Source organism: Camarhynchus parvulus, chromosome 4, assembly GCF_901933205.1.
Source record: "Camarhynchus parvulus chromosome 4, STF_HiC, whole genome shotgun sequence".
NCBI lineage: Eukaryota > Metazoa > Chordata > Aves > Passeriformes > Thraupidae > Camarhynchus > Camarhynchus parvulus.
Window position 1 is genome coordinate 28,290,611 of NC_044574.1, and position 27,035 is coordinate 28,317,645.

At 40.3% G+C, this 27,035-nt stretch overlaps 1 protein-coding gene across 8 annotated transcripts in view; it reads right to left on the minus strand.

The window, feature by feature from the left end:
* Window positions 1–269: 269 nt before the first annotated feature.
* DLC1 (DLC1 Rho GTPase activating protein) overlaps window positions 270–27,035 on the minus strand; it is a 214,528-nt gene continuing 187,762 nt past the window's right edge. For all 8 annotated transcript variants that reach the window (XM_030946882.1, XM_030946884.1, XM_030946881.1 and 5 more), the window contains 13 exons: window positions 24,941–25,012; window positions 21,798–21,879; window positions 15,497–15,560; window positions 11,328–12,754; window positions 10,057–10,233; window positions 7,976–8,135; window positions 7,535–7,733; window positions 5,409–5,622; window positions 4,889–5,003; window positions 3,772–3,993; window positions 3,116–3,333; window positions 2,766–2,939; window positions 270–2,232 (listed from right to left, as the gene is read on the minus strand). In XM_030946882.1, the coding sequence (XP_030802742.1) occupies window positions 2,112–2,232; window positions 2,766–2,939; window positions 3,116–3,333; window positions 3,772–3,993; window positions 4,889–5,003; window positions 5,409–5,622; window positions 7,535–7,733; window positions 7,976–8,135; window positions 10,057–10,233; window positions 11,328–12,754; window positions 15,497–15,560; window positions 21,798–21,879; window positions 24,941–25,012 (3,245 nt within the window). In that variant the 3' untranslated portion in view covers window positions 270–2,111. The remainder of the gene's footprint in view (window positions 2,233–2,765; window positions 2,940–3,115; window positions 3,334–3,771; window positions 3,994–4,888; window positions 5,004–5,408; window positions 5,623–7,534; window positions 7,734–7,975; window positions 8,136–10,056; window positions 10,234–11,327; window positions 12,755–15,496; window positions 15,561–21,797; window positions 21,880–24,940; window positions 25,013–27,035) is intronic.

The window sequence follows — 27,035 nt, forward strand, 5'->3', positions numbered from 1 at the left end:
CTATTATAAAAGTATGAAGCAATTGACTAGGGAATGTTTCTGTCCAGCTATCTGTCATTGTGATGTTGTGTCTTCCAAAAACTTTGAAGAAAGAGAGAAAACTTTGGTACCTGCCTTTAACAATACTGTAAATACCAGCACGGGAGAGGGCAGGGGTGGCTCAGCTGTTGGCTGTAGTAGGTAAAGAACCAGAAGTAAGAAAAACACCTCCTCCTCTTGGTATGCGAGTGGAAGGAAAATGCAAAATAAAATAAAACTCATTACGAATATCCAATTTTAAACATTTAATAGTGCACTTATTGAGTATATTCTGTACAGACTTCTATAGCAAGTTAAACATTTTCCTTTCTCTCGCGTAGATCATACTCATGTAAAGCACATTTACAATAGAAAACATACTTGAGGTACAAAAACCCAAAAAGAATATCTGAGGTATAAATACAGGTATATTTTAAATAATCTTTATCATGCTTTATCTATGTTTGACAGTACGCTGTGGGCAAGTATACATGTTTACAATAGAATGGTATGTACAACATACAATTTTACAAATTCAAAAGTGTTTGATGTAGAAGAATATACAAGATTTTCCTACTCATGAGGAACATTGTTACAGGAAGTACTACATATTTGCAATTTATAAAAAAAATCTTCTTCAAAAAAGCTTAAAATAATACTGACAATGGTAAAAAAGTCTCAGTCAAGATTCCATCTTGCAACTCATTCATACCCTAGCCACAAAATACATTTATCACTTAATACTGCACCTTGAAAACAAACCTTTACCTTTACAGTAAAACCTATAGAAAGACATCTTTCCAGAGGACCTCAGGACTTCCTACAGTTCATGTACGTTGATTCTCAAGAACGGGAGAATAACCCAAAGGGTTTAAACACAACAAAACTGAAGACAAAAGTGCACCCTCCTTTCTGCCTCCAAATATAACCCTCCAAACTGCACACATGCAGGTTCTGTTCATGTTAACATGCAGCTTTTAGGAAAACAGGCAAAGGGGGGCGAGTAGAGAAAGAGTTTGTGTGACTCTCTCTACCAAAGTCACCCCAGCTGCTACTGCAGGAGTCCTGCCACCTCCTGGCACCACAACTCCAGTGTTGACTTTTTTCCTCTTGAGCCATTGGAATACAATAAAATATATAAAAGCTCATTAAAACACCTATAGATAATGCAGGTAGAAGTAAAAGTAATGGGCATTTTTGTTTTTTAACAACTGATGTTATTGGGTCACCTCACCATTGCAGACATTTCATTTCTAAGCTGCTACGTTGCTCAAAAGTGTATTTACTTAAATTTGCTGTAGAATTGCTCATCACTCCTAAAAGATCATCTGAATAAGGAGTGGACAGTAGCTGAAGCAAGCCTATTGTAACATCTGCTTAGGGTTTTCAATAAGTTTAGAGCTGAGCAAAAGGCAGAACTAGCACATTCGAAGGATGGCTACTCCTGGTCCACAGGGGAGTCCCATTCTAGGTTGAACTGCATCCAGCATAATAAAATCCATTCTGGTTGCCTATCAGTGTACCAGACACATTTCAAATTCAACTTCTTCTATCCTTTCAACCATCAACACACTCATTCACACTTTAATCTCTGTGCAAACCTTTCTCTGCTTATCTCAGTGAGAACACATTGAAGAGTACCAACTATTCCAGTGGATACACCAGTCCCTCAATGCACTACAAATAAAATGACATGAGTATGTACATAAAGCTAAGTATTTCACATGGGAATGATGAGCCTTCACCATATTTCATAATATATTTTGCATTTAAAGAAATTTGCTTCCCAGAAGCAATTCAAACCATCTAATAGTAATTTTTTTTTTTTTTAGATTTTTATTTTTTGCACAGTTCTCCTATGTTTTCCAGTCAAGGCCTACACTATAGACCTTACACAGACAGGAAGCAGCTTTAAAGTGTATGGTATGGCCACAGTCCTATAGTAATGCTCACAGTCAAGCTCTCACGCTGCCATCCCTCCATGACACGACTTGCAGGTGGAACACAGGTCTGGTCTGCAGCATGCAAGTCTCAGTTTTGGGTAATGTCTATGTTGCTGAGGTGGGGGGTGCATGGCTGTTCCTCTTCAGTAGTCACCTGGATTTTACTTCCTTGCTCTCAGGACTCTGCTGACTGAAAGAGTCTCGTATCTTAACAACTTCTGATGCACACAAGTGTCCAAAAGACTTGGTGTACCAGTCTGGCATGTGGCCCCTGTTGGGTGGAGGAAAAAGGAATGATGAGGAAGGTACCAGTGACTTTGTATATATTTTATTAGTCACAATCAAATCTGTAACTACCTGGTTAAATGCCTGACTAGGAAATCTCCTTCGCACTGCTTACTGCACAGCTCAACCCTACTAGTATATAGATTTGCTCAAAAACAAGTTTGCCACAGTAAGGAAAAGTTATGGGAAGTTTTGTGACAGCCTGGTCTTCTTTACTAGCTTAGTATTAAAATTAACATGTCCTTGCATCCAATATGACTGTTAGAGGAAAGGGTGGGGTTGCATACCAATAGTGGTAGTGGAACACATACTGGAGGCTTCTAATGCAACAAACTACTGCTGCCAGATGTGCACTGAAGCCAACTTTCTGTGACATCTCAGAGATCTGTTTGCTTGCCTTTGGAAAGGGTGTACTACTGGCCAAGCTAATGTCTTTGAACCGTCCAAATTTTCCACTGACCACACTGAAACTATACAAGAGAAGTTACCACCTCCAAAGGACAAAATGAAATTTCCTACCTTAAATCAATTCTGCACATGTAGGTAAGTTTGGATTTTCCTGACCCGCAGGGCTCAATCAGATACCTCGACAGGAGCACATTGACTCTCACACCTGCCACAGGAGCCCGGTCGTGGTCCACTGAGGTTGCTAGAAGCACACAGGCTCCTTTGGGGAAATTTGTCCTCCATGTCCTAAGAAAAAAGAAAAAAACCAAAAATCTTTTATTTGACAAACAGTAATTCAAGCATCTAATAAGAATTCAAATTAGGCACAAATGGATGTTTTCCAATATAGCTGATATGATAAAGAAATAAGCAAGGCTGCCATATGTGTAGGTTATAAACATCATTGCATATAAATGTCTTACCTTAAGACTACGAAGTCCCTGGCTGGCTGAGGTGCCATGCTGTTCTGGACATACTGGTATATATCTGTCTGGCTATCCAAAGGCTCAATTACTTTGGACTCTATAAGATCTTCATCCCAAAGATGCTGCTCTTTAAGTAAACGATTTAAAACATCCTCTGGTGTAGCTGAGATTTCAATGGTAGTTTTCCATAATCGGAGTGGGGGACCTTCACACACCTGGGGAAAAGTAGCAGAGTTCTTAATTTTACTCTTCCTTACACTTTCTTTTTCAAGTTTATTTTTAAGAATCTTATTGAAACACTTCTCCATCTGATAGCTCTGAGCTGTACAAGATCAGGGATGAGAAATTTCTTTCTTACTGTCTGCATAGTGACTCAGCTTGTTAAGGCTTTGCATGTGTGAGTGAAGGTGTGTAAATTCAATACAGTGAACATTCCTGGGCTCGATAAACAGAAGAACACAAATCAGTGTACGTTGGGAAACTACTGCTGAAAGACATGGTGTTTCTATATGGTGTGCAACTGCATCACAAGATCAAGACTTTTCTTCTAGTATCTATCTACAAAGTAAAGATGTGTACTGAACCTTCTGTAATATCCTGTGTCACAAGTGAGCTAAAACCCAGAGCTGTGGCATGAGTGGCAGGGTGCATACCTTCTTGTATGCCAGCTCTGCTTGCTCTGATGTGGAGCAGCTGACCCAGCCTTTAAACTTCTCCTTCATCTCCTTGAGCAAGTCATCTACACAGTCTTGGAGGTAGCAGTGGTAGTCAGAGGGCTCCGTGTTGCTGCTGCTGCCCCGGAGCTCCTCCAGGCTGAGGGGACGCAGGTCCTGCTCCGTGTACGAATTCCGACCCCTGCTCATTTCTTCCGGTATCTGAGGGGTGACAAGGGTGAAATCATCCTCTTGCAGCTCTCTCCCCAGATCACTGCATTAGTCTAGCAGCTCAGGGATGTGTGTATGTTAGTTTTGTAAGTGATGGGATGTGTATGTGTCAGGTTAAGCACTCAATATGAAGAAATGCCAAAATTAAGTTTGTGACTTTGATTTAACTCAAATTAGTCTCTCTTTTATGGGGTGTCTTATTTTATTCTGGAGTATCCCCCTTTACTACACAACTAGATTCATTCCCACAGCACAGTTTATCCTGCAAACTGAAGGAAGAAGGGAACACTGTCAGCTGCAAGAAAAGAGACAGGCACGTCTTCAGCTGAGGGCTCTGAAAAGATTTGATGACAGTGAGGAAAACCAGGACTCTACTTGTCTGGTTCTCCATCACAGGCCCTAGAGGGAGCATGCTTTAGTTTCTACAGATCCTTCAACCTATGGTTTGACAGTGTTACATTCCAGGATGCTTTTGTGGCCTGTCTTGCTAACTCTCGGGAATTTAAGTACAAAATGAACACTGAAATTCCTGGAAATAGCTTCTTGCTTTGTAATTAGAGCTGAGGTCCACAGACCCTCATGGCTGCACAATAAAAAATTGAAAATGTATTCCAAATGCAGCTTAGATGCAGCAAAAATGTGCCAAACCCCACAACTGCCTCCTGACTTGAGAGCACCAGTGCCAACAAAACAACTCTCTTCCCTTCTGGCACCACTTGTAATTCATGTATGCACAGAGATCAGGAAGCAAAGGTTTTTAAAAAGCTATTTATCATGTGTTGAACGTCATTAAAATAAAGAGACATTCCTAGCTTTTCATTATACAGCAGATCTAAGACATCTTAATCAATATTCTAGCCATCAATTTTGTAAACAGGTGTTTTACCTGAAAGAGTTTCTTGCATTCAGCAATCATATGAGCTAGCCCTTGTGTTGCAGCCAGATTCTCATTTAGATCCTTTTGGTCGGGTTTGCCCAGGCTTGGTTTCCTTTGCATCACCCTTCATAGGGAAAAAGAGCACACACATACATAAATCCAGTTATTTGTTGCAGAGTAAGAGACATGTTTTGGAAGAAAACAGTATGATTCCCACATCTGCTGGTGATTTAGAGCAGTGCTGCCTGCTACCAAATATTGGCATGGCGTTGCCAACTTCTCTTGCAACTCTTTCTAAGCCTTTTCTTTGGAAACCCCTCCCCCCACCCACATTTTTTTTTCCTTCTTATGAGCTTGTTTATAATTTAACAAATCTCCAACAAAAGGTAAGATTCCATAATCGTTCTACAGCCGGTGCTCTCTGAGGTGATCACAGCTGGCAGGATCAATCCCAGACTGTGCCTGCTGCACATCACTGCCAGCGGTGCTATGGGACCAGCAGCAGTGAGCCCTGCTCCCAAAAACATACCTTGGAGAAGAATTCTCTCTTTTGAGAGTGTTCAAGTGGAAGAGGGAAGGTGCTAAGCAGACAGCCAGGTTTGTTGGTGTCATCTGGTTTTCCTTCACTGCAGCTGTGACATCACTCAGGAAATAGAGAAGAATCTGGAGCACCTCCCTGTTCTCGTCAGGTAAAAGCATAATGGCAGCCTTGATAGCCTGGAGACGCTGATCCTTTGGCACATCTGCATAATATTAGCAATTCTCTCATCAGCCCATTGATTTTCCACACACACAGCATGAATACATCCCAAAGCAAACTCCAGCTTCAAATATTTGACTCGAGTTTGAAGTGATTTCCTTCAGGATGCATACCATTTGTAGGAAACATGAAGGAATGTTTTTTAACCCACTGGTTTAACTACCCTCAGCTATTTCCTGCCTCACAAGAAATGCAAGCAAGAAGCTGTGCCTAGGCCAGAGTTAATTTTAGATTTAGCTTCAGCAGCTACATGCTCCCACAGACGCACTAAAAGGACAGAAGCCTGGATTCAGGCAGGGAATGAGCAAACACAGTCCAGCCAATTTAGAAGTTCTTTGGCTTGCAAAGAAATTTAGAACATGAATGCATTTTAGAATAGGCAAATTAAATAAATTAGCTAGCAAACCTTTTCAAGAGTGATGTCATAAAACATCCAGAAAGTGCTTTACAGAACAGAGAGGGTTACTTTATTGAGCAGATCATTCAAAGTCATGTGGTGGAAAAAGCAAGTCCACGCTGTGAAGCCCCATACCATTGAACAGCTCCTTGGTTACGAACAACAAACAGCCATTGGAAAGATTTGATGTCTCTTTATATAAAGCTTTCTCCTCCAAACTTGAAAAGAAAAATGAAATAACCCAGACCAGATCTGCTTCTTATAAAGGGATTTCCAATAAGCCACCTCTGAAGACAACATCAGAGTCTGAGTCCTGGAGCATTTATGTCATCATTAGCAGCCTACCACCCTCACTGCATCTCTCATAATACACATGGTGCTACCCAGATACTTAATTGGTATTTGCTTTGGGCTTCAGCAACTTTTTAAGGCTAGCAGTGAGTTTAGAAAGCAGTTTTAAACCAAAACCCACTGTTTTCCATGCTCTCCTCTCAATCAGCTCAAAGCGCATTCAAGCCACATGCATTCCAGTGTGCAGCCTGGTGCATAGCACCAAAGCAAAGGGAAATTTTTCCCTTTGCAGGGAAGCAAAATTTACAGCTGTTTTAAGGCTCATTGCTTTACACAGAGATAATACTTCCCGACCACCTCTGGGAATTCCTCAGACCTACCACCTGCAAAAGGAAAGGAAGAGAAACTCTGCAATGCTCTGTCAAACATTTTTTTGGCTCTAAACCCACAGAGCTGCTGTTTAATATGCATGGAAGTGGAGAGTCTGATTAATTTTCTCCATAAACATGTTTGGGAATCCAAACACACACACAAAAATGCTTGCACTGAAAAAATGGTCTGTATGATATTTTAAAACATCATCTCCACCTATGGAGCTCTGACAGAAATTCCTGTAACCTTTTTGTATTTATTTCTTTTCACAAGCATTGATAAACTCCATTTGTTATGTGATTTACTCTGAAAACGTTATGATACTTATCTTCAAAGTAGCTACAAGTCAGTAACAGAAAAGCTTACCACTTAGAGGTTGTTTTTAAACAGCTGAGGGGAAGGATAGCAGAAAATGAACTATAAGAAAGTAAAGATTTTTCGTAGCTTTGCCAATCCCCTCAAAAGCCTCAAACTCTGCTCATATAGTGTTTGTTCTGCACGTCTACTTAGCCACATTAGATGTGGCTTATTTTCAAACCATAATATCAAGTATGCTCAAAGAAGAGAAGAAAATTGAGAGCAGGTGATGAAGGATTTATATTTGTTCCTGAACTAGAGAGAAAGGTGAAATTAAAAGAACTTATACTATAAATTCTTATAAAACTACAATACAAAAAATCCATTGATTAGAGGTGGCCTGAACTGTAACAGTTACTGGAGAAGGGCAAAGACCACCATAAGAAACACGTGTAGCGCCAGGACAGCAGCGTTACAAAGTTCCACCCTTGCTACACAAATGACCACTTGTTATCTGCTGCAGAACCTCACTACTTACACTGGTATATCTGTAAGAAGGTCTCGGAGAGTTTGTTGGTCATGAGAGGCTCAGGGAGATCACGGAAGAATTGCTTTAACATGTCTGCTACATCATAGGCAGACTGGCCTTCGTAGTTGACACTGTCTGCGGAACTCTCATTCATCTGACGCAAAGCCTGAATTCTTGACTTCACTCCAGATTTCCTGAACAGTCCAACCTAAATACACATATAAAAGTAAATACATTTATAAGGAATCTAGAAAATCTGGAATGTAAGCATGCTCTTTAGCTTCTTACACATGGGCTCTAATTTTGTGGAAAGCTTTCCATGCATTAATTATCTATTTTGTCCTGTTTTGAGTCTACTTTTTTCAGTCTGACACAGGAACAATAAAAACAAATGGAAAGCTGGGCTTTGGGTGGTGCATGCACTTGGAACAAGAGAGTAACAAAACCCACCTGATCCAGACAGTGGTTGCGGAGGTACCGCATGGCTTGCTGAATGCTCTGGGGCAGAGGTTGCCCCGTGCGCTGCACGTTCACTTGCAGGGGTACTCCAAACACATTTCGGTCTTTATAATCTGGCACCTTTATTCTCTTCATAAACTTTGGTACTGCCCTATTTAACAAAGGGAATGACACATTAAATAAAACCTCTGTTGATTATTTATCTTCTCATTTCCAGTAATTTGAAAGCTAAGTGAAAATAAGTGAAACACTTTTAGTAACATGAACAATAGTGACAGTATAAATTAGTTAATCCACTCAGGGCTGGAAAGGGTGAGAGGAAAGAAAACAAGAGTTTCTCTAAGAGAAATGCTTGACATTTGGGGCACTATGCTGCCTCTAAGTATTAATGTGGTGCTACTCCATCAATATTAAGAGGCCGAAAGCTACAGGGTAAAACTGCAGGGGCCAGATTGAATTGCAAAAGAGTCAAAATAAATCTTGCGGTCAGTGACCCCTTATAACTGCTTCTTTAGGTTTCAGGAAAGATGGGCATTTGAACAATGAGCTTTTGTATGTCAACTACTTGTTCTGCAAAGTCCTCAAACTGGGTCCACCACCCACCAGTGTGCAGAACAGCAGGAAACTGATGTAATACATTTGAGTTTGTCAGCTAAAAACTTCAGCTCTATAAACAACCCCTTTGAGGGACCCCCCTCCTTGTCAGCCAGTGACTTTTGTTACCCCCACCTCCCACTCCAGTTTCATTGAGAGGCCTTTCCATCTGCTTATGACTCCAAGGAAAAAGTTACTAAACACAAAGGAATGATTTACCCCAGTGTCCCCCAGAGTATTGGTTTTATAAAGGGGAAAATAAAAGGCACTAAAATGTGAAAATATTGAGGTCATTTTCCTAAACAGGGAGGAAAGCTAATGTCCACTGTAACAACTAACAGGACACAGTAGCACTGAAAACAGGGAGACATTTAACATTTCAACATACAGTACAGCTATAAAAACAGCGCATTGGATTTACAGCTGACTAATCTGTTACGCAGTAAAACAGCCAAATTTGTATTGCCATATAGTTAAGTTTAGGGCATTATTGATACATGTATGAATAATACTTGCTTTGTCAAAAAACATGCCAATGGAATGTGAAAAAACACATTGCGATCTCCACTGAGAATCTGAAGCATGCAGGGATAACTGGTCAATACTTATTTCTGTCTTTCAGAACAAACAACTTCTGTATTTAGAAAGACTGACATAATAACAGCCTTTGAACAGGAGGTACTTTGATGCTGAAGCTAAATACTCTCTATGACTCCTGGGGAAGGGAGGAGGCTGGCCTGTGGTAGGGACAAGAAAAATTTTATTTGCGTCCCTTGCATCCTGAAGGTTACACAGGCTGTACTGCAGATATAATAATAAAAGAGCTTTCTGTTTCATTCTTCTGACAAAAAAATATTCAACTGGGTTACAAACACCTCGCCACACCAGAAATTGCTGTCTACAAAAAACTCCATGGTTCTCCCAACCTTTCTTCTTCTCTCCATCTCTTTTGTGAATTGATTTATAGTGCCTTAAAAAGGGAAAGCAAAATTTTGGCTATTACCACTAGATACTAGAATTAAGAGAAATGTACGCTATTTAATTACATAATTATGTAAAGGAAATAACGCAAATATTTAAGAATAACTGAAGAAAAGTGAGCCTATTAAGATTGGTTGCAATTTGTGCCACTGCTTGCTAACTGCCTCAATAAACAAGTGGTCCTTCTTTTGCTATAGATACTGAACATCCTCCTCTTCTGAAAGCTGGTCTGTACTTCATTGCTTTGGTTCTCTCCCATGTCCCCATAAACACATCTCTGAAGCCTAATACAATTACACTTACGTAAAGGGTTAGTGATTCTAGCCCCATCTTAGGAAACCATAAATCACTGTCAGCACAGGCTGGAGGAAGAAGTGCAAATATGGAAAAAGAGGGATTGGATGGATTGCATTACATCTTTCCAAATGTTGCCTGGGACAGGCACAACTGTCATGCTGGCATAGTCGGGCTCTCTGTACACAGCACTGTGTCCTTACCAGCTGAAACCATGCTTGTTGGAAGGTGTGTACTTCTCCAGGAGAGCCGTCAGCTTCAGGAGAGAGTACTTCTGCAGCAGGTTCATCTGTGCCACGGACTGGCAGTTGATCTGCAGTGATGCCGAGCTGAGGCTGGGCCGGTGGGAACTCTGGAAGCTGTGCCACCTTAGCTTGTGCCTGTGGAGAAGATGGGAGCAGAGAAAGGGCAGGTTACTGAAATGTCTCTGCAAGACACGTGCAGGAATTAACGCAAATGCGCTGCTGAGATCCCTGCCCTTGGCGGCTGCATTCTTCTGAGATTTCACAGGCGTCAGCCAGCGGCATCTCTGCCTCACCTGGCGTGAGGCAGCACGGGCAGGTGCTTCACATGGGAATGTGCACTCTGAGCTGACCCACAGCTCAGTGCTAGTTACACAACCTTGTCCTAGCAGATATCCTCCAAGGGCTCCAACGCCCTTCTCCCAAAGTCCTTTCAGTATTGGGGCAGTGGGAATCAAAAACCTCCATTAAGAAAAAATTGCATGAATTTTTAAGACATATCAAATAGTAACTCTGTGCTTCTATAAGTCCCATTAAGTTTATACAAACAGCTGCAGGTGACTAAATGATTTGCATTACTTTTAAAAGAAAGCTGGAAACAAAGCTAGAAAGAATTAAAATCCTTGCTCTACTCACAATACAAAATACAGTCATGGTAAAACTCCCAGCAGAATCTGGAGGCCACTAGAACTCCCCCAGTCTCCCACTGTGCTATAGTGATCAAGAGAAAGTAATCAAGCCTCATTTTCCCCATAGATTTAGTGCCCTAGCATGCTATTAGAAACAGCCTGCTACTGAAAAATGCAATTGTTTGAAACAGTCTAAAAATCAAGGCTTTTACTATATACTGACACAAACCAGAACATACTTACTCTTGGTTCTTCTAGCCAGCTTAAACAGTGTTTAATCCTACTTGATGGCCCTCCCCTCCCATGCATCATTTCAGTTTGAAGAATTATTGTGCCCCAAAACTGTGCTAACATTGTTTTTTCAATGACAGCTCAGGCTGAACCTACAAACATACAGCTATGAGTTGTAGGAGCCACAAAGTCTTGCCCAAACATTTCTCTTGCCCATAATGATTTTGGGAAACAATGGAACAGCACGTGCATGCTTGAACAGCCACAGCTTCTGCTGCACCTTAAGTAAGCGTGGTGCAGCTACTATAGAGCTGCTTGGGTTTGAGGGGACATCCCCAGGACACCCCAAGCCCTAATGCTTGGTAATCTCACCTGCTGGAACGTGTCAGTGATGCACCAACCCCAGAGTCCCTCCGGTCCTGTATCCCTGTGGGCTCTTCCGTTTCATTCAGTGAATTCCCTGTACTGTCGAGGTCGCTTGGTGTTCTTCGATCATTATCTACATCAAGGTGAATCTGCTTTGGGGAGGAAGGACATGGGGAGATGGAGTCGAGTGCCGAGTCAGAATCCCCTTCATCTGAGAACTTCTCTGACCACTGGTTCACTATTCTCTGCATCCCTTTGACATGGTATAGGATGTCATCTAGTTCTGGGAATATATCTTCATTTTCGAGGTCGGCCAGGTCACTTGTACTGGAATACAGGATTGAACCTGGCACATTGTCGTAAATACTCAGGCGGCTGCTCATTGAACTGGAGGAGTTGCGCCTTTTTCCCATGCCCAGCTCTTTGGAGCTGTCGCCGCTGTTCTCCCTCTGGAGGGTGAGGTGGCCGTGTCCGTGGAAACTCCCTGTCCTCCAGTTCACAGAGGTGTTGTTTTCTGTAGGGGAGAAGTTGCCATTGGAGAGCGCTTTGGGAAAAGTGCCAGGCTTATGATCCTCAGGGATAAAAAACACGGTGTCTTCTGCAAAACTGCTCCGGTTCTTGAAGTTCTGCTCCATCACATCGCTGAACGTTGACTGATTGAAGGGGTCAAAGCCTTCCAGGTACATGCCCACCCTTTTATTGTAGGCACTGAGGCTGCGTGTTCGTGTGACAGGACTGGGCGTGCTGACGGCACTGCTCGTCTCAGACTGACTACTGCTGCTGCTGGTCTGGGTGGAATTGGAGACGCTCCTCTTTCGTACCATAGGGAAGTTGATGTGATTGCCGTTGAGGGTGGAAATCTCCACGCAGTTAAGTTGTTTCAGTTTATCTTCATCCATGCCCTCCTGCAGGATTGGCCCACTAATAATCAGGCCAAGCTTTGAAGGAGCTTTGCTCTTGCCATGGTGAGAACTCTTGATTTTAAGACTCTCCATTCTCTTCAGCAGGCTCTTTGTTTTGGACTTGGCATTCTTCTCACTGGCTTTTGTGTTGAAGCTGAAGCTATTCAGTTCCCTGGGTGAGGGCAGGCTGCTGAATGAGTCATCGTTGGCTACAAAATTGCTGGATGAGCAGATGCTCACCACCGAGTTTGTCCTGGTGGTAGATGTGTCGCTCTGCAGGGTTGGCTGGTGGCTGCTGGTGCTGCTGATGCTCAGAATAGAGGCCACCTCCTGGCGTTCGCTGAGGTCTGTGAGCACACTCTCCCGGCTTGCTGCGTTCGTCAGGTGAGGAGCTTCTGGGGACGGGATATCTAAGTCTGGTTTTGGAGGGAAGACATCAAACTCTTCAAGCCTCGACCACCTCTTGCTGTCCCTCTGAAAAGTCCACTTGCCACTTATTGCACAAGGTTCATCTTCATCTGAATCTTCGCTCTGCAAAGAACCATGAAAGTATTGCTTGCAAACTGCTCAAATGGCAAAGTTCATTTAAATACAATGTCCACTAAACTGATTTAAGCATGACCTTGCTCTCACTGAATTTAAAGTGAACAGTCTTTTACTTCAGGGAGAGGAAGATTAGGCCATAAAGCCTGTCACGGGAAAAGATAACATGGTACAGGCAATATATTTTAACTGTTTTTAAATGCAAAAGATATACTGTTCATAAAAAGAAACAAACAATACAATCTACTTTAAATTGTTCTATTTTAAAAAACCCTAGTATCCATAGACTTAATTAATTGGTCACAGTGGATAGCCCTCACATCAATGGAAATTCCTGGCATGCATAACATTTTACACTGGAGTCAGTCAGGGGTTGGGGTCCCTCTGGACTCTCTCCAAAGCTACACTTTGTTGATAGTGGCTATATGTTTATACTCCTCTTCGCAATTACGAGATGTTTCTCATACATTCTGCATTTTAGTGGCTTAATTCCTTACCCACTTGGGAACTCTGAACAGCCTCCTCACTGTGACTAATGAGACAGCAAAAGAAGCCCCTGCACTGCTTGAGTGTGATGGCTCCAGGCTCTTACCTGGTCCACTCTTCCTCCCACAGGCTAGCAGCTAACATTTTAAGAATGTTCTGTGAATTCTCTACTTCAGTCTAGCTTCAGGCAAACTTTAACACTCGTAGATAGTGAGCAGCAAGAGCTCACTGACAGTGTAGCACGTAAGTAAATTGTAAATAACATGTTTGATGTATGAGTAATGCTTAGAGTACAATTACACATACATCAATTACGCCTACAATCTTTTCATCTAAATACTGAAAGGGAATGATCCTGACCTATTTGGTCTTCCAAATATATGGAAAGTTTCACATTGGAGGAATAAAGCCAATGAAGATATTTTAATATGACACCATGAAACCACAAAATAATCTTTGGTGTTTAGAGTAAGAAACACTAATTGCAACCCAGCTCTATGAATTTCACTTCATTTATTTAACTTGCTTTTATTTAAAAACAAACACATATGCATGCTCCAAAATGTAACTATTTGTGTGCCAAGACTACGAACATTCATTTTTTGAAAAACAAATAAATTATTCATATTTCAAGTAGTTTATGTATGCATACTTCAGATCCTGATTATCTCCTACTTTTACTTTTTTATTTTTATAGGACATTTCATCAGCTCAAGGAAAAAAGTGAAATACTGTATTTATTTCTTATGACCAAATACACATGAGACACAGAGCAAGCATCATTTTCTTTGCCTCCCAACTACTGAAAACTACTTTTGTCCACGACTCAGATGAAAACCCAAGAATTCAGGCTTACTTATTAAAGTTTTCAGCAGGAAAAAAGTAATCTGAAACTCCCAGTGGATAATAATGATAGTTTGTGGGTGAATGAGATTGATTGGAAGAAAAAAAGAAGTAATTTTAATTTGCAAAGAAGTCAGTAGAAACATAAAGAAACATGTTTCTGTCAGCAGAATTAGTCCCTAGTGTTAAAAAGCTTTAGTATTGATTTTATTGATATCAATAAAGAAAGGGAATAGGCCCCAAGTCTATCTGCCAGAACATGGGTTGTGAATGAAATTCAGGAAGGACTGAAACAAAAGCTAAAATCCAGACTGCAAGATCTGAGGTTCGGACCTGAAGTCAGGTCTGGTCTGACCTCTAATATCAACACTGATCATTCCACTGTTAACAAGGTCCAGGAAAAAGGATGAGAAATCTTCTGGTGGTCATAAATGGCAATCCAGTTGTCTACCCCTACTTTTAAGGAGTTCCTACATATGCTGCCTCAGAGTGTTATCTTCTAGAGCTTGGATGCTCTTTCCAACATAACTCAAACAGATAGGGAAAGAGGGGATTAATTCCTGTAAACAACCTCAGACCATTTGTATGCATTCTTGTTAGGGGTAGGGCAGCATTGTATTGCCTTAACTCAGTCATCTTTATCTGCAGTTGTCATATCCCAGGGGACAGTATCAATTACTGATCCCTCCTAGGACACACACATAGTTTTAAGACAGCTATTTAGTGGTACCTTATTAGCAAGTCAGTACTACCTTACTGAAATTACAGTAGATGCTCTCTTACTTCTCACCCTGCTCCACAGGAATCCTGAAGATTCAGGAAACAATTTTAATTCCTGCAGAGTCCCCTGGAAACATGTAAATGTTCTGAAAAGGTAGCTGTTGTATTCTGAAAATATACTGGAAAGGAACCAGTGTGCCTAATCCTTTCCTTTGCAGGCCAAATACAGTCTAACTGATCCTGTCTACATCATAATAAAATAATACAACTCCAACGTGACGGCAGAGAACCAAAACTGAAGATGACATCCAAGATGATGGTCTAACATTAAGGTCAGTTCACTGTGGCCATCAAGCCTACTCTATAAAATCCTGCCTGAGTGCAGGCAATAGGCATCAACACCAACAGTATCACTGGCAGAGAAGTCCAGTGCCTTTCACACTGGAAGCAGCATCCCAAGGAAAAGTTTGCCAGACAACCTTTACCCACTGCCAAGCCTTGCACTTTTCACTCAGTGAGAACACAAAAAGAGATGTAAGCAGATTTTTTACTTTTTTGCTGTGTCCTTGCCAAGTTCTACTCAGGTGTAATCCTAAACCTAAGCTAAACAATCTGCTAGATGTTTTTTTTCTCAGTTTTATTAACACATAATGCTGTAACAGAAGAATTAAATGAACTTACCCTTTTCCTGTGGGGACTAATTTCTAGCTTCATCACTGCACATTTGTTTAAAGTATTTAAGCGCCTGCAAAGAGCAAAGGAAACCATATTAAGAGAATACTCCAGTGTTTTGACATAGGCTATTCCAGTTCAAAGCTTTTGTGAAGGCTGTCCCCAAACTGCTCTGCATACAAATAGCCACAAGCAGAGTGTCAATTAGAGCCCTAATTTACTTAACTATTAACCCATTACATTTGGCTGTACTCTAACTTCAGAGGGAGAGAAGGATGGCTATTTGTCACAATTACCTGAAACAAAGTAAAGAGAAGTTAATGGAAACTTGGACTAAATTGAGAAGTACATCACATCCTACAAATTGTAATCATTACACATGTTCTAAATAGCAGACATCTGAACCCTGAAACACTCAACCTTGACAGACTAAAAATAACAGAAAAGGCTTCCAGTTTGACACTGTAAACATGTGACTATATTAAAAAAAGCATGCTGCTTCAAAATTGTACGTTATAAGCTGAAACTTCCCAGATGAAAACTTATTTTCCACTTACTAGATGCCTATTTTGCTTTTGAACAATGGTTATTTTCAATACAGTCCTGAGACAAGACCACTTGTCAGCTTAAAAAAAAACTCAACCAGAACACAGACCAAATTTCTGCTTCCTAAACTGAAAGTTTCTTTCATATATAAAAATATTTTTCAGAAGGACTAAAATTTAAACAAAAATAAGTTGCTGTAGCAGCAATAGCTAACCAGCCTCTCTGTACAATCTGACAGCAGTCTGATACATATCTTGAAGTATTGTATGAATACATATGAGCATTCCTCTATTCCTCAGTGAGCTAATCTGGTCATCTGGTAGGTATCCCTAAAACAACCAAAAAATTATCTTTCTTCTCCTTTCTTCCCCAGTCACTCAGAGTGCAGGACTGAGCACAAGCAAATTAAAGCACAGCAAAAGCTGGTGCTATTTGTGACACAGGTCCAAGGCAGGTTAGGCTCAGCTAGGTGCAGTCTGCCATGGTCTCCTGCCCTTCTCCACCTTCCCAAGAACTGTTCCAAGGACATGGTCCAACTAAAATCTGTGCTGGTAAAGTGTGGTTAGAGAACTGCCACTTCTATGGCAAGGCAAAGGAAGAAACAGGCTGGGCACAATGCAGAAGGCAGAAAAACTGAAGCAGCAGCTTCATGGAAATGATAGTTTAGCTCTGTGTCAATACTGATTATGAGGCTGTACTGTGGGTTGGATGAGGAGACTAACTGAGCTGAAAACCAATCTTTCAATATTTCTTGGAGTTGAATTTCCCCTGGGCCAGTACCCTGAGCTGCATGAAGAGTAGTGTGTGCAGGGAAGGAGGCACAGGAGTAGGGCTGCCCCTTTCATTAAACTGGACCACAGCCCAAATTCAACAGAAGCACAGCTGAGCTTTAAAAAGCCTAATTCACTCCAAAGGAAGTTGTGTAATTTTCACATACAAATTCATTTGAGCAAAGTGCAAAGAAGAGCCTGTATCTGCAGTTTTGAAAAACTAAAAAAGAAAAGAAATGCTGACATGCCCTATTGCTTCAAATTAATTTCCTTAGATTCATGAAACTTGTACTTGGATGTAGAAAATGTGTGCACATGGAGAATTACTAGTTTCTTCTCTTTTCTCTTGCTTTTTATGCACCGGATTGGCTGCAGATGGTATTTACACAGGGCTTGATCCTGAAGCCATCAAAGAAAATGGGAAAGCTGCTACTGATGCTTTCGCTGCAGGTCATGAAGCAAAAAAGAAAAGGCAGTTTGATCTATAATTAGACCCAGCCACAACACAGCAGAGAAGAAGAGAAACAGGAAGAATTGCCATGGGTCAAATAGCAGGGCAGTGGCAGGTTAGAAAAGTTATCCAGATCTCACTTTTTTATCCAGATTTCATCTTTGCTCTGAATCTGGAAGGCAAAAGGCTCAGTCCTGCAGGCTGCAGCTGGTGGGTACATGCACAAGTCCAGTGATTTCAGAGGAATTGTATTTATGGTGCGGGTGAAGGGTGAACGTCCCATCTACATGCTAGACACAAAACTGTTTGGTTTTTTTCAAGAGGCCACACAAGAATCAGAAAGCTGCCTCCCTCTCTGCTATAAACACATTCTCCTCTCAAAGTCCTGGACCTCAAGACCAGGAAATATTAAACTGGTTTCAGTTCTGTGTTGTGTAATAATTTGCAAATTTCACAGTGCTGCAACCTTTGCCTTATGCAGAGAGAAGTTACCACTGAATCCCTGGATCAGGCTTTATCTAGCTCCAGCCTGCCTGACCGCTAATAAAGACAATCTCTGATTTCACAAAGATTACATCCCCAGACTTCTCTCCTACCCAACTAAAACCCCTGAAATAGGTGGGAAAGGGTAGAGCAAAGACCTTTATTTTCACAGAGGGTATTTTAAAAAAATTTCCTGGCACACACCTCACAAAAATTAGTACAAAGGCAAGATAAAGTAACCTCCAATGAGTGAGGTTAAATTCAATAGCAGTGAGGCAAATAAAGTCTCTGTTACATATTTGACACGGATGCATCTCAAAACCAGTTTCCCTTTTAAACTTTAAATGCTTTGCAGCAATTGCATCAGGTCTGCAACTTCCATTACATACATCACACATCCTGCTTCAACTTCTGCTCAAATTCAGGAGTGCCAAGGTCCTTGAACTACACACCACTGAAAATAAAGTACAATATGCAAAATTGCCTTCCAAACACAATAGTGTGTCTTAAAATCTAAGCTTATAGTTTGGTTTGTCAGGATGAGATTTACCTATGCAACTGTCATTAACCTTCACATACGTTTGCAATACTTTTTAAGCCTATAAGCACATATCCATTTTCTACAGATCTTCTCATCAAATTGATGCTAGTTAATAAACCACAGCTTCCTCTTCCGGGTCTGGATCTTCTCCTTTGTTAATTCCACTCCCAAGTATAAGTTCACTTATCATTTCCTTACTGACAGTCAACAGACCTGCCTCATTCTTTAGGTCCATCTTACTCTGCCCAAACCTGTCTCAGTGACACTTTCCTGAAGAGCAGATGGGAGATAGAGGGATGGGGCAGGATTGCTGCAGACAGCAGTCACAGCCACTTCACTGCCTGGCTGGCTCAGCCTCTATTCCAGCTATGCCTCCTACTCTGGCCACGCACTAGATACCTGTCTGGATGGCAAGATAATATTCTTTCCCATCATTTAGAGAAATGAACTCTGTGTTCTAGCTTTAAAGTTTAAAATATTTTCTTGATGGACTTAAATTCATAATTCCACTGATAAAGTCCAGCTCCATTATACATGTAACAAACTGTCATACAATGGCCTTTTTGTCTCAGTGGACAGCCTCTACTTTGGCTCCTGGGCTTTGTCTGCATGTTCTGCAAAGGAGGTCAGCTCTTCACAGACCAAATGATAGCAACAGTGAATGCATTACAACAAATTTCTTGGATGAGAAGTCCTGATGATAAAAGATTTAAGAAAACTCTTGCATATATAGTGAAACAGATTCCTAGACATGCATAAGGAGATTTAAAAGGATTCCCATCATGGCTTGCTATGTATTTTGTACTTAGCAACAACCTCTAGGATAAGCATGTTTCAGTACTTAGTTTCATCAGCACATGATGCATCCAGTAATCCACTGGAGATAAATTCCCAGTCATTAATCTACATAAAGTTTTATGAAACAAAGGCCAGCACTGGTTTGCACAGTCACTAAAGAACACATCCAAGAAAATTAAAATACAGTCATCACTCTTACATTTTTAACCATACATTTAATGGTAAGATCACTAAATGACATTTCTTAACCATCTCTTACTGAGTGCCATATACTATCTCTGTAGTTCAAGTCTCAACCCATTTTTTGCTTGAAATTTTTTCTTAAAAAACATAATGAGGCGGGTTAAAGTTAACTTAGTTTTCCTGCTTACATTAATAAGATTATTAAATAATAATTAACAATACTGTTCAGATGTAAGCTATAATTTAAAATGCTTCAAACTTAAAAAGGAAATCCCTGCCACTGTGGTTTCTACAGTCTTTTTAAAACAATGGCTTCACATACAGTTATCAGAACAAGGTAATTAGAACTTCTGGGAAACACTGGCTGTTACACAGAATAGCAGAATCTCAGCACAGACCTCTTACTATTTTGTTACCATCCACTGTGTACAATGTTCACTTAGCTCTGTGCTGAAAGTGCAAATAACTCCCAAAGTATTCTGATTTTCAGTCAAGAAACAGCAATAGACTTACAGTTGTGAAACTGCTCAAAGCCTTTACTGAGTAAACCCCCTTACTGTTTACACACTGACTGTGGCATGAGTCAAAATAAACCCAGACTGCAGGCAGAAAGGCAGCATTCCAAACTATGTGTTCTCCACAGTTTTTAATGAGCTTTGCAAAATTAAACATGAAGGTGTGGAAAAAAAAATCGAAAGGTGGAAATGTTGTGATAATGCACTGCTTTTGGCTAACAGACATGGTAAAAGGCCAAATTCAGACATCTGAGATGGTTAATTGAATGACTTCCATTTTATTTTGAGGCGCGATCTGAATGATTCTGGGTATACTTCAGCGTCAGTTTTAAAGTTATTTTGTAAAAGATAATTCTGATGTATAAGCCACAGGCTTCAGAATGATACAGTTCAACCTTTAAAATCTTTGTCTCACAGATACAGAGTGCATGTTGCTATTTTCATCAGTGAGAAACAATCCAATACATTTGTCCCCTGTATAATTAATTAATCCCAGGTTAAAAAGTATTCTTGGAGGAGAGCACCAAAAGCAAAATATGCTGGCCTGACTGTATTTTGTTCTCCTGGCAAGGTAAGACCATGCTTCTGGGAATCAGCATTTATTTGCATTGCTGTGCTTTCTGTTCAATGACTTCACAAGTTCCAGAGCACACAAATAAGTAGACCAATGCATCATATTTAAAAACCCATGGAATAGGTGTACCACATTTGAGTAAGGCACATCTTGCATAAATTTAACATTAATGAGATTTTTCCCCTTCTAATGACTGGACAACAAATCTCTTTTCTTAGTTTGAAAATCCTGTAAATATTTCTGAAGAACTTTAAATTCCAGTCCCTCTCTTTCCCTTCCAAGTATGGCAGTGATGGCATGAGAACACTATAAACTTAAAGCTGTTCTTAAAAGGGTTTTGTAATTCATTAGAATTACTGACATTTAGAGTTGCACACACCATGTATGCAGTATCCAAAAGCATTCACTTTGCAGGCAGTTTGGAAAGCTGCCATACTGAAGGACAGAGCCATAAAACTGCACTTATTTCTAGGTAAGAGGAGATATGAGAAGTTCAAGCTTTTTTTCTTTTGCCATTTAAGATTGTGGACTCGCACTAGAGGAGGTAACTGATGGATGGATTAATGTTAGATGATGTCAGATGGGGCCATTGTGGTTGCTTTTATGACCAAACTGGTAATGCTGAGGCTGTAGTTCTGTAAAAAACACCCTGCCACACACCAGCAAGTCTTGCTCCCTCTTTTTCTACCTATCCTTTCTCCTTCTGCAGCTGGCTGTGGGGTCCTGCCCCATTCTTCACACCTACTGTGAACTTCATTATTCACTGATTTAATTTACTAACACAAAAAAGGACTATCAAGACCCTTTCTGTGGGGTTAGCCAGTTGAACTGATTTGTGGAAGGAGCCCACAAACAACAAAGATGAGTTAAAGCGAGCATGTGGCTGAGGTCAGAGCTGTCTTTGGAGTAGTGATAAACGAACAGATTCCATTACATTATCCCTTTCAGCCATATCCACATTACAGGGCAATGCACTGAGGCCAGCATGAGGGTTTGTATATAGAGCTCTTTGTTTATACACACAGCATTTTGTTTGTATGCACAGCTGTCCACCAAGGTAAGAAAGGAGAGTGATGGAGTGCAAAGCATTGCTTTGCTGATACTGCTTCCCAAACCCAGTTCCTGCTGGGAATTGGTGCTGCAGTTGTACGTGCTGATGGCTATAGCCAGCACAGTTCTGCTTTCCCATGCTTAACTTGGGAATTAGGAAAGAAAGCAAACAAAGGGGAATAATAAAAAAATATGCCTATGAAATCCCTTTCACAAAGATTCCTGCCACTTTCCTCCCAACTTTCTTTTAAATAAGATCCCCAAACATTAACCCAATAAAGTATTTTAATGAAAACGACATACTTTTGTGTGCTTTTTTTGGTTGTGCTTTTGCCAGGTACTTTCTATTACACAGGAAGGGTTTTGTTTCAAAATGCAGTGTGATTTTTATTCACCTACCTGCATAACGCCTCAATAGCATCTCTGTCCAGAAAGTCATGCTCTCGCTTGACTAGAGCAATGTCAATTGGAAAAAGGAGATCTGCAAGAAGAGAAACAGATCAAAAACCAAAGTGAGGCTTACTCCCAGTGACTCGTTATTTCAAACAACTGCTCAGCTGCCTGCAGCTGAGCTCATCAAGATTGGTGCTTAGGTAAACACAAGCTATCACCTCAAATGCCAGAGGTGCTTCCTTTTCATCTACAAATTTTTGACATGCAGCCTTGATAACTGAGAGTTTATATACAGAATAGAGGAAAAATTATTAAAGCAGGGATGAAACAATGGGAGATGGAAAAAGGCAAATGCAAGCTTCCCTATCAGACATAAGAAGTGCAAACTAATTCAGGCTAGATTTATTTAAAAAAAATATGCAATCTCCATCAAAATAATAATATCTCACATTAAAGAAAAAAGGCCAGTAAATGCCAAAACTCTGTGAAAGAATGAAAAAAAAAAGCCTTGAATCTCCTCAGCTGTTAATCAAGCTATTTAAGTTTGACACTGTTTCATTAATGAGATATGGCTTGAAATAAAAGCAAGCCAAGCTGCCTGGACACCATAGTGCCTCCCTTCCTTAGGAGATTATTTAGGTAAACAACTGGGAGAGTGAGGGGGAGGAAACAATGTTGGCAGAGAGCTGAAAATTTACTACAGCTCTGAAGCAGCAAACACATATATATCATTTACTGTACTCCACAGATTCCTGACTGTCATACAGGTCCTGATCTGGCATTCCTTGCACAGCTAAAACTCCCACCCAAAGCTGCTGGTTCTTCAGGGTGCACAGAAATACAAGGTCAATCTATGAGCAGACTGCTGCAGTTGCGCACAATTTTCCTGATCCAAGTAATTGTCTATGAATTTTTAAATTTCTATAGACTAGGAAGAATGAACTGAAATGAGGAAAATAATTAAGACTGATATTAATTTCTAGAAAGGTACTTTCTAACAGAAAATGAACTCTATGAATTTTATGAAATTAATTCATTTTCTATAGCAACAGAAATGAATTCTATGTCCTTATTTTCATAGCATCATACAATGGTTTGGGTTGGAAGGACCTTAAAGTACGTCTAGTTCCAAGCCCCCTGCTATGGAGAGGGACACCTTCCACTAGACCAGGTTTCTTTCTCTAAGACCTACTCAACCCTGCCTTGAACACTTTCAGGGACAGGCTATCCACAGCTTCCACAACTGCCTCAGGAATACAAATTATAACATATTCTGCAAAATGCTAGGAATTCTGTATTTTGTACAAAAAAATCATGGTTTTAGCAAAGCAAATGGCAAAGGTTCACTGTTTAATCTCGCATATGAAATGTACACTGCGTGGGAATAGGCAACTTCTGAGAACTCTTGTACTATACCCAATTGGTATAGTACAAGGCCTTCTTCACAGGGCTCCCCTTCACTGTTTTAAGTAGAAAATGCAAGTAAAGAGAGTGAGCACATTCAGCCTGTATTTTTCAGCAATGCTGATGTAAGTTTTTCCACTGGCAAAGTCATATCTTAAAATGTCCACAAGAGAACGTGTGAGAACTTAAGTGAGAGAGGTGACTTGAAAGAAGCTGATAGTCTGCATAAGACCCTTTTTCTAATGCTTAATCTGTGCTACTGCTGGCTTTGTTGTTGCTGCTGCCAGGGGAGCTTGCAAAGGACAATGGTATATTGTTTTTCAGTAAGGACAGTTGTCCTTTCAAAGGGTATGACTGGCCTTGCTGTCACTGCTTCTCTCTCACCTCTGTGGTCCTTTTGATGTTAGGCAGGACGTGCTGTTACAACAGAAACTTCATGTAATTTAGAATCTCTAGGTAGGGCAATGGTCCTACACAGGTAGGACATGTTTTCTGAATGCAAGTAATTTCTTAGGGGATTTATGTCTCAGCATTATAAGAAACTCACAAGCCCACCTATTCAGCTGAGAGTTTTGTCTCAGTTGTAACAAAAACTGGAAATACAGTTCCAGCTCCATATCCCAAGAAAATCTTGGCCATCTCCATTAGCATAGAAAAAAAAGAAGGAAAGAAAAAGAAAAAATAAAAGGAAATTTAATTTCTGAACAGGCAAGGAAAAGTTTTGCCAAGTGCAGCTTTTGAAAGTGCTATTATCATCTCATATTGCAAATGCAGCTGCAAATCAAAGCTAAACAAGATCATTTTTCAAGAAGATCAGCTCAGCATTTGCTGTAATTTTCAGCAGTTATTCACTGTAATAATGAACTTTCTATGCTCGTTCTTACAAGCAGCAGCTGGAGTTTGCTTCATAAAAAGGAAGAGGCAGTAAAGAGTGCATAATAATTTCACTGCAATGAAAGTAATTTTAAGCAGTGTGGGGGCAAATGCTGAACAAGAATATAGATTATTAAAAGCATATCACACTTTCAAACAAACTTCTATATGCTACTCTGCATCAGAGTGTAAGAACTGTATGCCAAACCTGCATGTTTCTTGTAGGCTGGAGAGGCAATGAAGAAAACAGTTCTCATTGAGCAAAACCTTGTAAAAGCAGACACAAAATGAATGCATCCCAGAGAAGGACAAGTGACTGCAGGAGGCAGCCACTTCTCTGAAGAGCATCTGCACAACCACAGCTTGTATGTTCTTTTTCCCTTCATAGTAAGCCTGCATCTAATTCCAACCCAAACCATTCTGAAGAAACGTACAGGACTTGGGAATCATGAGGCATACAGATGTAACCACGCATACGCAGAATTTCCTACTACTGTTCCATTAGGAGAGCTGGCCAGTGGAGCTTTTGTATTTCTCCAAGACTGGGCTTGTAGCAGTGGCTGACTATGTTCCTTTCTGTTTTAACCAGAGGGAACATACCACAGTGGTAACCTTTACACTTGTTCTATGACGATGTTTGGAAGATTCAGACTAAAACAGAAACCTGAAACAAATTCAAAACTCCTGTGTGCTTCAGAGTCTCATTGAGTTTGGTACATCTGTGTGTGTGGTGGGTGGCAGGGAGCAGCCCAGTCCCTGAAAGTCATCTCAAGTACTGGAACTTCAGTGGTGCCCCTGAATCTCATTCATTGGTGAATATTCCATCTTATTGTCCAAAAGCTGCTGGGGGAGGATTGAGTTCAGGTGCCTACCTTCATAAAGCTGCGCATACTGTGGGAACCCAGCAGCCCGCAGCCAGTCACAAGCTTCCTTGGCCTCGATTTCTGAAAGAGGACAGAAACAAATCCCACTCTGGTTAGTGATCTGCAGAGAAAAAACCTCCTCTCCACAACTTCTACTATCCCCAGTGCAAAATAAGCACGAAGGTTTCCTGAAACTTTGAACTGAGACGCATGTTTGCTTCTCCCAGTTTGCTTTTCTTCTCACTATCAAACATATCTTAGATTCTGGAAAGTCACTAACACTCAGCTGCTATTTGTCAACAGCTCATCATTTTAATGGTAAGAGAAATAGGCACTAATGAAAACTGTAGCAGTTATGGATTATCCTGTACAGTATTTGTTAACACTAGAAAAAACAATCTGCAATCAACATGGGTAGTGCTTGTTCAGCAAATCTTTTGGTCCTCTTGGCACAACTTCTTTGTCTTGACAGAAATTCCTTGCAGAGCTCGCATTACTGTGCACTTTAACACCTTGTAGATAGTACTGACAGACTCAAGTCCAAGAACAACTGACACACTGTACTGCAGCTTATTCAAGCACTTATTTACTACCCAACAAGAACCTAGTTTCATTGGAAGTCTACAAGGAATTTATGAGTTACTTGGTGTATTACAGGAAGGTTTCCCTCACACTTCCCAAAACAGCATGCCACAGAATGAAATTATTCACACACATATATGTTACATAGAAAATAGTACTAGTCTGTGAATAAATCACATACAAATTCATCTGCTACTTAATATACATAGAGATAAAGAATATGTTATCCTATTAGCTCAAACTAGGAAAATATCAAAGGTACCTAGGGTATTCTCCAAGTGTTGAAGAAATGGATTGGGCTAATTATGTTCTTCGAAAAATTCAATAAAGTGCTACTGGGAATTTAGTTCCCTGCTTAGAACTGATCAAACAAACAATGAGAAATCAGAAAGTATTAAAGTTTTTCTGGCTTTCATTATATTCACTGTTCCTGATGGACCAGGAAACAAAAGCTTCATTATGCACAACTCAGTACACAGTTTTGCCACCTACTTGGAGAGGATACTATGGCTACTTGCTGCAGAAACCATGCACAAAGAGGCCTGCTCAGAATTGCTCCAAATACAGGTTACTGAATACAGGGTATTGAAAAGCCTAACACAGTGTAAGTAAAATAACACAAAATTTTCTCATGCTAAGAAATATTCCCAGTGAGATATAGGTACACAAATTGGATTAAATGGCAGGCACATTTTAGCGTCTCGAAAATGATGGCAACCCCACTCTCATTTTCCAAATTGCTACAATTGTGTTAAAATATTTGTGCTTTGCCAGACTACTTTGCTAAGACACATATCCAAACCAAGGAGTTAAGGTGAGCCAAAACACAACATTCCAGATAAATAAACATCTAAAAATCCACTCCTGTTGAAGTCAGGACAAGTAGGCATTTGTGCAACTTGTGTTTGCTTCACCTTTGGGTTATGGCACCACATGAGAACAAGCACGTACAGACATATTGACTTAGCTACTGATTAGGAAAAGGCATTCTTCAATTCCAATTGCAAACCATCACAAAGTTTTGCTTAAAGTAGTATATCAATTTCAGTATGCTAAGGAAATATGTGGGAAATTCAATAAAGAAAAAAAATACTTGAAACTTGTATGGCTAAAGCAAGAACAAACAAGACGATAGATTAATACTTCAGAAGAAATTAAAGTAGCAAAGCAAAAAATCTGCAACAAATTTTTAAGACTACTTAAAATAAAACACAGTATCTTATAGGTCACATTCTGCAGAAGTGCTTGGATTGAATGAGAATTTTGCTTGATTTAAAACCAGGAAAAAAAATTATCCTAGATAACAAGCTTTTGGCAAAAAATGCAGGGAGATGCTTGCAGTGCAATTGAAAAAAGTGTCAGATTCCTTACTACTACAGGCACTCTTCAATATGTTTAAATATTTGTTCACAGCTCCTTTACTGAGCACCCCAGGTGTATGGCCTGTAAATTATTTCTAGAGCTAGAAAATTATGAATATGCATTCACTGGACTTTTTTCACCATTCTCTACAGAGGCTTTG